The 12,364-nt window shown below is 46.9% G+C and overlaps 1 protein-coding gene across 1 annotated transcript in view; it reads left to right on the top strand.

The window, feature by feature from the left end:
* The first annotated feature begins 9,193 nt into the window (after positions 1-9,193).
* The window catches only part of ARHGAP31 (Rho GTPase activating protein 31), a 56,948-nt gene continuing 53,777 nt past the window's right edge, over positions 9,194-12,364 (top strand). Inside the window, exon 1 of the mRNA XM_027878861.1 lies at positions 9,194-9,956. Within this exon, the coding sequence (XP_027734662.1) occupies positions 9,857-9,956 (100 nt within the window). The 5' untranslated portion in view covers positions 9,194-9,856. The remainder of the gene's footprint in view (positions 9,957-12,364) is intronic.

The following is a 12,364-nucleotide window of genomic DNA, read 5'->3' as shown; positions in this document are numbered from 1 at the left end:
TCTGACCTCTCTAATGCTTGTGGGTCTAAAGGAAAACCCAATCTAGATCCAACTGAAAGATGTTCCTAGAATCTCCCTCAGGGATACACATGTCCTTTTGCTGGCTAGAGAAATTTTGGCTCAGAAGGCCAAAAGAAGCAACAAAGTTGGAACCTAAGGTATGGAACAAAATCAGTTTTGGATGAAAATCTGTGATTTCCAGGCTCTCATCATTTAGGTTGCTGGGGAGCAGGCAGACCTCTCTGTCTTAAAAGAAACTGCTGCTCATTCTCTCCTCTGCCTGTCTGGTGGGGTTTTTTGTTTGTTCTTTGTATTTTTCCCTCCTTCTTTGTTTTTTACTTTGGCTCCATTTGCTTAAAACAAGCAAAAGCAATCTTAAAGTGGTTCTTGCTTTGCACACCAGTAGAGCTGGGGCTGCTTTTTCGCTTCCCTTACAGTGCTGATGTTGCGAAGAATGGTGGCCAAACACCATAAGAGCACAGAAAAGAAAAACGGGGTGAGGGAGAAGGGCATCTGACCGCACCTGTAACCCTATATGTACATGACCAGCTTCCACTACAATCAGGGCAGATAGCAAAAGCTTTCCAGGAACAACCTGCCACTGAAATACATTCTGACAGGAATACAGGATTAGGGGTGAGGGAGAACAGAGAGCAGATCTTACAATGCTCCTTGCCATCCTGATTTTGTTGCCTCTTGGCATTTCCCCCTTGTCTTCTGACACCTCCTCAAACACAGTCCCTGGGGCCAGGCCACAAGGCATAGCTCTTAGCACGGGTAAAAAGCCCGTGCTGGAGGTTGAAGCAGAGAGGCACAATTGCTCCCCGTTTCCCAGTACAGTATGTTACAAAGGGCTGTAGCAAAGCTTGGCCGCCTGACAGTTTCGTTTGCAAGAGCACTGGCTCCTCTCCAAGCAATTCTTTCAGGTCTCATTGTTTGGTAGGAAACAAACAAGGGGAACAGCACTGGGTGGGCACACCAGAAGAGGGTCTAAATATAGCAGGGCAGCATTGAGGGAGCCAGGCTTCTTAGCAAAAGCTTACTTTTAAGACGACAAAACCACTTTGCTAGTCTACAGAAAAGACGCCAGGTCTACTGTAAGCACCCCAGTTACACAGGAGAGGGCTCTAGATGTCCCGCTTGTACTGGCCAGCTACAGCAATGCTACACTAGCCATGAAAGTAGCCTGTTAAGCTGCGTAAGTAAATGCAAAGCACAGAGAGAACATTACTGGTTCCAGCCTGGAATCTTCTGAGTACTTTTTGCTATAATTCACACCCAGTATAACTTCAGCATGAGTCAGGAAATAATCTGAACTACAGATTTAGACAATGAGGTGTCAGAGTGGTGGCAAGCCAAGCCCTTTTGACCTGTGATGGAAAGAGGATAACTTTGTGCCACCTTTGCCTGGAGGTGTTGAGACTCAGTAGGATTCAAACTAAATTATGTTGCTGACAGCACTGCAGGGCTGGTGACATTTCTGAAAGCAGAGGAAAAGAGAAAGCAAGTGTGCCAAAGAAGTTTAAAAACATCCTCCACAACTTGGCACATCCCCACTGAAAACACATTCTGCTAGAACAGCCAGGACACAGGTAAGGAAATGTTAAAGGAGAAATGTGGCTTTTCCTGAGGGAGTATATGGAGAGCTTTAACATAATGCATCCTGAGAGAGGGGACACTTAAATCTCAGGCAGAAGGAATCTCCTCACATAGCTGATTTTCCTGCTCGGTACCTTCAGCATTTGAGAGCACAGTAGAAAGGCAAGTTGTTTTTCTACTTAACCTAGGCACATGTCTGACCATTAAGAGAGGTGTGATGCAAGGCAGGAAGAAAAACCTTAGAAGGAAGAGGGGATATGATCAGCCTTCCAGAGAAGACAATAGTAGATCATTTGTGCAGACCCACCAGTGCATTTCCTACGGGGATTTAGCTCAGTGAGTAGAAATAAGAAACAACAACTGTGCCTGAGTCTGCCACTTGCAGGAACACCTGGCCATGCTTGACACAGCTGCAAGCACTCCACCCATCACAGCTGACAGCCCTCTTGTAGAGGTGTTTGCAGAGGGGACGTGTGGCTTTTGCGAACTTGTATTTCCACTCTTTACCTCTTCCTGCCACCAAACCATAGTTTACCTTGTTAGAGAGAAGGGGTGATGTAGCAGACTGTCCTAGTTGAAGATCACCACCACAGCTGGTGATTCTTCATTGGAACTCATCCTTGTGGTAGATGTTCAGGCATAATAAAAGGAATCTTAGTTGAAAGCCTGTGCTAAAACAAGACATAGCTCTCTCATAGAAAAGATCGTTCTTGCAAGTGATCAAGAGAAGACCTTAGAATAAAAGAACTCAAGTTTTAAGTGACTTCTAAAAATAGCATGAAACAGGCTAGCTTTTATCCCTAAAATAGTGAGCATCCCCTGAGCTATTTGTTGCCTTTTTTTCCCAACTGAAAAAAAGATTATTATGAAACAGCCCTTATCTTCTACAGAAAGTGATCAAAATGGATGATTGCTTGAGTGAACTGCTAAACTCATTTCTTTTCTCCCTTTCAGCATAGTTCTTATAATATAGATTATCTCTCAGCCCTTAGCCTTGCATCACTGTTAAAATAATGCAAGTGCACTGGACTGCTGTTTTTATGCAGTTAGGTTAACCCACCACTTCCTTCTCCCACGGAAACATGATCAGCAGAAGAGATAATAAGAGAGGTACATGCGAAAGTAGAAATACAGGCAGTAAAGTGGGTGCTGGTGTGTCTTCTGAGTGGTGGTGAACTGGGCTAATCAGAAATTATATATGTAGGGTCTTTTACAGAATACTACTAATGCTGTTGTTTGGCACAATTGAGAGAGTAAATGACTAAATAGTTTCTCTTTTTGCATTATAGGCCTCTGGCTCAACAGATTTTTCATTACTGTTAGGACAGTGTTTATAGGTTAAAGGGCAGGGGAAACTGCAATAAAACCAGTGGGTTGCAAATTTGGAGGAAGAGATTGATACTTGAAATTCTTCTGCTATCCCTTAGACTGTGATAGTAAAGCTGCTGGACATAGTGACTAAGCAGTGGGTGTCTGAAGGGATAGATAGATCTCCTCAGGATTTTCTTCCCCAGTGAGCTGAGTTTTCTCAGCTCCTAGAGATTCTATCTGTGCTTGAGAATCCTGGTTATCACTTGTGTTCACAGTCTGGTAAGGCATGAGAAGAAATGAGCTTATGGTTAAGGCATTTGCCTTGTTTGCAGGTGCTGTTGATTTGGCTTTTTGCTTTGCTGTAGAGTCACAATGTAGTTTTAAGCAAGTTGTTTAATTTCTGTATTCCTCTTTGATAAGCTGGTCAGGAGGGAAAAAGCAGGAAAAACATTATCTGGTTTGGTGAGAATCCTTATGTTTGTTATTTGCATTGATGCAATGTGTTGCAGAAATCAAATCTCTCTATGAAATACTACTTTGCTTGTACTCAGCATAGGGTTGCCAGCGCCTCTTCCATGTTATCCTAAAAATTGCTGGCAGGATGCTCTTGTAAAGGCCTCTGTGATTTTGAAATGGCTCCATCACGTGAGGTTTTTGGTCTTCCTGCCTCACCAAATGGGTCATCTCATTGGTAAGATGCTTGGAGAAGATTCAGAACATGCCTCTGAGATGAAGGAATATTTTGCTAGCTCTGTGGCTTGTCTGATAGATTCTTTTTTCTGTGAAAGTTTGCTTTATAACCCTATCATACATTATTGAGCTATCAATAGAGTTTTACACAGAGAGACACAAACCCTTTCTGTAATGGTCTTTATGTTGTTTAAATAACAAACAATTGGAGATCCTAATCAAGAATTAGGGTTCCCCCATGCTAGATGCTGGACAAACACAGAATTAGGCAAACGTCAACACAAATGGTTCAGACAAGTTTGTGTTCTGAGAAAGAGAATGGAGATATGTTCCTCATCTTGTTTTCTGTATGCAAGATGTCTCTGAAATGACTGTGAAAAATAAAAGATGGCAATCTGGCTAAAAACATATTTGCACGTTTTGTAGTTGTGCTGTGTACGGTCAGTACTGATTATCATGCTATTTTAGGCTACTTAGAATCATAAAATCATTTAGGTTGGAAAAGACCTTTAAGATAATTGAGTCCAACCATTAACAAAGCACTGCCAAGTCCAGTACTAAACCATATCCCTAAGCATGACATCTATGTGTCTTATGTACCTCAGATTTCGTTTCACTTGGGACAATAATCAAGGTGGTAGCCAACTCAGAATATTCTGTGATTCTGTAAATATATGTCTGCTCCCAATATTTCAGTGAGTACATCTGGTTCTCTGGCCAAAAATCCTTGCCCTATGCCCTAAGCAGCAAAGAGGGAAAAAAGTACCTTCCTGGTAGAAGGGGCATTCCATTTATTTTCTGGTTGCCATTGACATGATTGATATCATGTCATGATGAAGGCTCATAACTAGAACCTTCTGGGCAAAGGACTGTTTACCTCCTAGTTACACTGTCATGTCATGGGCAGGCAGCCAGCAGCAAGGAGAATCAGTAGCACATGTGAGGTGCCTCCTTCACTTGTAACTGAAGTGCTGGGATCTGCAAAGTAGCTAACAAAACAGTTGCACAGGGCAGACAGACACACAGAGCAAGGTGTGTCATGATGTGGGTCAAGAGGGTCCTCTGGAAGGCAGAAAGGGAGGTGAGAGCTGAGAACATGGGGCTTGTGTGGCTGGGAATGGGTGAAATCAGGAACAAAGAGTGGTAGGTGCCCTGTGCCAAGGGTCAACTCCATAGTCTGTGGTCTGAAATGTACTCAGAGAAACAAAAGCCTTCACGCCAGCCTTTGGCTTCACAATACACTCCGGCTTTGGCTACAGAGATGGGAGTAGACAGGAAACTGGGCTGGAGAGAGGCAGTAGAGGAAAGAGAGTATGTTGAGGGGTGGGGAGGGAGGGTGAACTGCCATGTCAGAGTCTAACAATGAACTGTCTGTGTCAGGAAAACAGACGTACTTGGCAGGGCTATTTTTAGGGGCTCAGATCTCCCCCTCCCTGGGTCTTCCACGCCCCCTCTTCTGTGCTGAGTGGCGCCTGGCAGATGGAGATTTAGAGGCCATAGATAGGAAAGAGCTCAAGCACAGTGAAGGAAATGCATCAGGGAGGGGAGAGATGGGTGCCCAGAAATAGCCTGTGCAATGCCTCTGCCGTGGCCCCTGACTCTTGCAAGGGGAAGAAATACTTAGACCTAATGGCCAAAGCTGTTCTCCAGACTCTGTGATTGCTTTGGGTGTCACCAATACCTTGTCTGTGAGAACAGAGAGAACTGTACAGTAGTTATCCGTACTGTGTTCATTGACACACAACACTGGCTCACCACATCCGTTCTCAAGCCGAAGGGTGGGTGAGGCACCGCCGATCAGCAGTGAAGCGGGCTGGGGAGGTGCCACACGTTCCTGTGTGAACCTGTGGCCCTTGCTGACAGGGAGGCCTTTGTGACTAACCTAAAGTCCTGACCTATATTTACAGTTTCAAAGGGAAGGAATTAAAGTAATGTTGTGGGCCATGGCTTCAAGATTTTGGCTGTGGTACTGTGAGGCAGCTGGCCATCACAGGGTGCATACGACAGCAAAGACAAGGAAGGAATCGTTACAGGGAGATGACTGTTAGGAGAGCTCTGGCTTGGCTTTTTGTTGCTCTTATTCTGCAGAGTCACTTTTTTCTTTTTCTATTTTTTTTAGGAGGGAGAGAAATTCCCCCTTCTTTTCCATCTGTTTCAGCTTTGAACTCTGCTTTGCTTTCCGTACTTTTTGCCTGCGCTCTTTTCCTCTCCAGCTTTGCCTGATCATGTTTGTGAAAGCTTTTCCAGGAGGGACACTGGCTTAGTCCTTAGCCCTGCTCACTCAGACTAGTGCAGAGACCTGGGTTGCGCAAATCCAAACTTCTTATTTTTTCCTCTCTGAAGGAGAACATCGCCTCTTTCCCTCAGAAAAATCCCTTGGCTCAGCACTGATTTCAGGCTCCGATATGAAGTGCTTTGTTTGTAAAGCCTCCCTTGTTTGGCTCACGCTCACCTTGCCTGACCTTCTCCTCCTCCTCCTCCTCCTCCTCCTCCTCCTCCTCCTCCTTCTCCTCTTGGCCACAGGATCCCTAGGCAATCCTGCAGTGACCTCCCCTCTGTCCTCTTGCTGAACCTCATCCTGGCACGGGAAAAGCCACCCCAGTAGAGCAGCCTGCCTGGCAAGATCTCTCCTGGAGCTCCTCATATCATCTTTCACTCGCTGCAGCACATGCCTCTTTCACCTCGCTTGTCATGCCATTTCCTTTCTCCATCTCTCTCTTTCCTCTATGGAAATGAGGAGCTGGGCATCAGCACAAGGCAGCAGGGAAAGTAAATCTACAGTACCTGAAAGGGCCTCTGTGAATAAAGTAAGAATGTTACCTGTTTTCTTTCTGGCTCCTCTTCTTTACTTGTGCTTCAAATACTGCTTTTTCTTGTCATAGGGCGGTAATCTCTCTCCTTTGCCCACCACAGCACCCAGGTGGCAATGGCTGCTGGTGGATCCTACAGCCTGTCTCTGGATAGTCATGGTCCAGTGTCCTGGCTGGGGTCAGGCAGCAGAGCACAGTCCCCAGATAATCACAATCAGACAGCAGCACTCAATTTCTGCAGTGTTCATTGATCACCGAGACCCACCACCATGGCTTCCAAAGTTGGCACCTCCCTCGGTGGCTGCAGGCAATGACCACAGAGCCAACTCCAAGAAATGGTGCTTCCAACTGAAAATGCCTACTGGCCTGTAAGAAATACCAAGGTGTGAGGGTGATGAGCTGACCCAGCAGTGCTGCTGAGTGCCCATGCTCTGGGCCTGTGGGCTTTGGATCAGGGCTGTGCAAGGGAGAAGAGAGGTTCCATGCTGCGTGGGATTCTCCCCACTGCTCTTGAGGCCATAGCTCCCTCGCTGATGACACAAGGAAACTCTATACATGCAGGGGTTAATTTTATTTATTGCATTTATTTTTTTTTAAATGAAGCCATCCTCTTTTGCAGACATCCTACTTGGATAAACTTGCAAGGGAGGAGTGAAAAAGCATATCTAGAGTGCGGCAGTGCAGTGGAGGTGAGACAGGAGTGTGGTATAGTGGATCACCAGGCAGAAGGCCCAGGTGAAGGCTGTGGAAGGCTGAAGGCCTGTTAGTGATGTGACCTCCATCTTCTGTAGAGCAACAGAGGAGACCAGCACAGAGAGGTTAAACATCCTGTTTGGTTTGTGGAGAAAGGGGTCTGCAGAACTTCAAAGAAGATGGTATGGTTCTTTGCTGTGGTGAGCCCCTTTTCCCACTGCTGGTCCAGTGCTGGGACTCAGCCATGCGGGAAAGGGCTGGCGTCTGCAGGAGGACATGCCTGCTCCACAAGAGGGTAAGGAGAGGGCTTTATCTTCTTACAGAAGGCAGCCAACCACCCAGGCAGTGGGAGGATGGCCTGGCAGGACATCCAGGTCTGAGCGTCCTGTTGTCTGTCCAACCCGTCTGAAGTCTGCCCTTGGCAGGCAGGCAGGATGCGCTGTGGCACGCGATGGCTTTGGCGGCACGCCGGGACTGGGAGGGATCCCATGCACTGACTCGACATCAAGGTGCTGTGAGAAGCCCAGAATAAATTCAAGGAAGTTTTAAGTGTTTCATGAGGACTGAGGATTCCTGAGAACAACCACTGGTCTGGTTGTGAGCAGTCAGTTTCCTCCTTAGCCTGGGAGCAGAAGACAGGGATATGGCAGGCCAAACATCTCTATGACACTTTTGGCAAATCATTTTCCCCTCAACCCGTCAGTCATCAAGCTGTAAAATGGGGATACTTATGATAATTGCAGTGATAAACTGTACAATAGGAGTTATAATTGCGCAAGGTCCTTCACTAGGGCTCTCCCTTGTTTTTCTTGTGTGTAAAGTGATACCATCCAACACTTCTAAAGAAAACAAAAGTCACCATATCTACAGACAGAACCCGAATTGATTTTGGTGGTGGTCAAATCACAGACAGCCTTGATTTTTCTGAAAAATGACTCTGAAAATAAAGGGGTGCAGTGGTGAGTTTGTAGAGGTCTATGGGAGGAGACGGGGTTTGTCCGCTGTGCCAGGGTGCAGAGTCCAGGGTTGTGGAGGGAGGTGGGTTAAGTGACTCCTTTGCCCTGTTCCTGGAGAGTTTTCCTTTGAACCCAAATTACTGTCCTTGTCTTTGGTCTGATTTTTGGTGAAAAGCTGCAGTTTCCTGTTTTTCGTTTGTTTGTTTATTTTTCCACCCAGACCCACACAGCTACATTTGGCACAGTGAAGAGGGATCAGTGAAGACTTAGCAGAGTCAATTTTTCCTCCCTAGGTATGCTGGTGGGCATACACAGGCCTGTAAAAAAGTCTGAATTTCCAGGATAAAAAAACGTGGAGTAAGTGCAAGTGACTGCTCCCGTGAGCAGAGGTAGGCATGCACTGAAAAGTGAACTAGAAAAGTGGTTCGTGAGGGAGAGGGGCGAGATGACACAGACAAGACTCACGGCCTGAAGGCAGACCTATCCCGTTTCCCTTCTTGCTGCTACTGAGTCATTTCAGCTCCTTATCTAAACCCCTTTGTTGGTGAAGGGGAGCCTTTTTTGGGAGCTCACTCAAAAGTATGCGAACTTAGATGCCCGGACAGCATCTGTTTCTGCTTGCCGGGGAGGAGGGAGCTGAAGGTTTCCCTCCTCCCCCCTCTTCTTAGTTTCCCAACTTTCAGCCCACTTCTTGAGCTTCAGTAGCTCCAGCCTGCACCGTTGCAGGGGAAGGCAAATCCAGAAGTCACAGAGTCGTGTTTGAGGGCAGGAAGCCGCCTCGTGACGAAGAACAAGATGAACAGAGGCAGAGATTTACTGGACAGGCTCCTGATCTCTCTTCTCCTCGCTGGACTCTCCTCGGGCCTTTGCAGAGCTGAGCGTCGGTAGAGCAGGAAGCGTCTGACCACTCCACAGGCTGCGTCCCGGCTCGCACTGATTTCCTCTCAGGCAGTCCGTTATCTGCCGACCGTCAGGGCGAATTTTCCCTCTTCCTCCCCCTGTCCCCATCCCTGTCCCCCAACTCCTTTCCCTGCCTTGCCTCAGCCTCTCACGCACACACACACATTTTACTGCCAAAAACCGTCCTCCGCCCCCCTCCTCAGCTAACTTCCTTTCAGCATTTTTTTGAGCTGGATAATCCTAGGATTTGTAAAACGGGGGAAAGGAGAGAGCGAGTGAGCGGGAGTCAGGACAGGAAGCTGGTTTCTCATTCCTCTAACTGTCCAAAGGCAGGAGGAGGGGAAGGGGGGGAGCCAAAGAGGAGCCTTGTGCAGACTCTTCCCCGGTCCCTTTTCATTAGTCCTTTTGAACTTCCAGTCTCCTCCGAAAGCCAAGAGGAGGACGACCAGACTGGGACGCTTTCTGCTGGAAGTGGCGACAGCGCAACTGACGAAACCCAGAAGGTGGCCGTGGAGGGTCCCGGGACTGCGCTGAGGGCAAGACATCCCCCCTCCACCTCCTGCCCCCAATTTGCCAGCTCTGATGCGGGCACCCATCCACCACCCACTTCCCTCTGATGAGAACCCTTCCGGGCTCAGGCTATGATCGCTGCTGCTGCTGGCTGTGGAGCCTTTTCTCACCCTGACCTTCCTCTGCCACAGGAGCAGCCCAACATCTGGTGGGGATTAATGTTTACTTCTCTGGCTGGACGCTGTACAGGACCCCCGATGTTGCTCCCCGGGAGCGGGACACGGGCGGTGGTCTGAGGAGAAAAGCAAGATTTTTGTCACCCAGCGTGAGGTTGGGGGGAGGGGGGCAAGGCAGGAGGGGAGGCGAACCTCTTTTGGGACTAACCTCATGAAGAACAAGGGAGCCAAACAGAAACTCAAGAGGAAGGGAGCTGCGAGCGCATTCGGCTGCGACCTGACGGAGTATCTCGAGAGCTCTGGGCAGGATGGTAAATGCTTCTTTATTCTCACTGTGGTTGCAGAGAAACAGAGCGTGGGTCCCCCTTTTTTGACTAGTAGGACTGCAAACCAGATCTTTCCCAAGGCTAAGGGTTAGACAACCTGGAGCTGGTTTATCCCTGGGAAGTGGAGTCACTGTCCCATTACTCACAATGAATGAACGATTGCAAGATTGCTTCAGTGATGCGTCTGCATGACCCTTGCATGAGTAGCACTGTGTATGGGGAAAGGACTGGGCTAGGGCTCTTGAGCTGTCTGTGTGTGTACAGAGGCAGCCAGACATATGTCGTGATGCCCTCTCCCATCTGCCTGGGTGTGGAAAAGAGTAGCAGGCTTTTAGAGAGTCAGGTTTGAAAATCTGAGCTGTGCTTGGTGTTTTCTCCTCCATGACTTCAAAATCCTGCTGAAGTCCATGAGATTAGAATTTTGTAGTTTCCATGTTGTCATTTCACTGCTGGATGGAGACAGGACAGAGATTGGGGTATGGGGTGGAGTAGGGTGTGTATTGGGGACAGCTGAGCTAATATGTTCACTATCCTGCCTGTATCTTTCTCTCCTCCTCCTCCTGACCTCAGTGCCCCCAGGTATCTGATAAGAACACTGTAGCTCAGACAAAAGGTAACTCCAATAAAATCAGAGGGTCCTGAGTTTGAAATGGTTAGTTGCTGATGAGGGAAGAAGCAGAACGATTTTTAAAGTGGGTTGAATGACGACAGAAGCCGTTGTGAGTTTGGCAGGCAGAAAGACCTGCAGTTTAGCAAGAGGCAAAAAATAAATACATGTCCGTTACCATCTCTGATGTTAACATTATGATCCAGGTTTAGCACTATGTTCCAGTTTGAATTAACTAACTTTTACCAATGTCAGGTCACTCTGAGCAAAAAAAAAAAAAAAAGACTTCTAGCAGGAATGTCAGCTTTGTACAGGCAGGGCTGTACAATCAGGTCTTTCATTTGCTGATGAGCATGGCTGATGAGGTGCAGTGTGGAACCGTACTGGCAGAGGGATGGACTACATAACAGTAGTCCTTTCCATTGCACAGTGAAGAGTGCAGTAAATGTAACACTAAGATAAAATGTTATATATGTCCATAAATCGGGGAAAACCAGTCATTCTATTTCACTGTAGATTGTCTGCAATAGGTACTGTACCTTTTAACTTAAATGGCCCTTAATAGCTATTGAATTGAGATAGGAAAAATGATACATTTCATGAACTGCTGTCCCTTTGCCAGTGCGAGGTGCAGATAGGTGGATTCCATCCAGTGCTAACATGAACTGCCATGGTGGATGAACTATTCACAGCTGTTTACAGGACCACTGGAAAACAACTCAGGGAAGGCAGGCACAGGCAGTATATTCACTTGCAGCAGCAAGGGGAATTTTAAAGGGAGAAACATAGCTACTGCAGTAGAAATCAGGCTAGAAGAGCAAAACCTATGTTTGCCGGGGAGGAGGGAGCTCAAGGATTCACCTCCCCCTCCTTAGTTTCCCAGGTTTCTACCCCCTTCTTGCACTTCAGTGGCTCCCATAGTTTTTTGAAAATAGTTGTTTTGAGCACAAGAAAGGAGTTTGTCTCAGTTCTCATTTGTGGGGTGGTTCACAGTTCCAACCTACTTATGTCTCTGTGCTGAGGAGCAGTGGGGGAGAGTATGAAGTTCCTTTCCCTTTATGCAGTACTGCAATTTGTTAAATAGCACATCCCATTGCCCAGTGCAGTGGGATCCAGAAATGAAGGACTCACTTGTTATAGGTTTATTGGCAAGGGTGTGAGCTAGACTGTACAGTTCTATTCATCAGGAGAGGGAGAGAAGAAATGAAAGTATTAGAGGTAATAATTTCTTTGCTAGTAGGGCTCTCAGGATCAATAGGAATGTGACCAAGTACGCCAAAGTGATGCCTTGGGGAAAAAATGAAGGTTCAGATGTCATCAGGACATCACAAACATGCAACCTGTAACTATACCAAACTAGAAGAGCATTTAGGGTATGAGAGATGGTTGATTTGGGGGACAATTGAATTGTCCCGCTAAGAATTATTTCCAGTGACAATAAAGTGCTCCTGCAAGCAGGAGACTTTGATAGAGACATAAAGTACTTTCTGCTTTAGATAGTACTGTGTGTTTAACTGGTGGGACATAGGCTCAGGTTGTTCCCTGCTAGGAAGCAATGAAGTTATAAGACTGTTCACGACATCTGGAAGTGACGAGGAGCAGAAGAACACTTTGGCTGCTGTCCAGAAAATATTTTGTTGTGGAGTTTTCTGAAAGCAGGTTTTAAAATGCACCCAGAAGGGTTAACTGGAAAAGAAGATGCTGTAGGACAGGCAGGACATGAGTCATGTTACTTGTGGTTTTGTGCTCAGGTATGCTTTATGCCATCCTGCAGTGCTGTTTTGTG

Source organism: Empidonax traillii, unplaced genomic scaffold (assembly GCF_003031625.1).
Source record: "Empidonax traillii isolate 1590-97213 ecotype Southwest subspecies unplaced genomic scaffold, ASM303162v1 scaffold46:size3806547, whole genome shotgun sequence".
Classification (NCBI taxonomy): Eukaryota; Metazoa; Chordata; class Aves; order Passeriformes; family Tyrannidae; genus Empidonax; species Empidonax traillii.
This window is presented reverse-complemented; position numbering and strand designations above follow the sequence as displayed.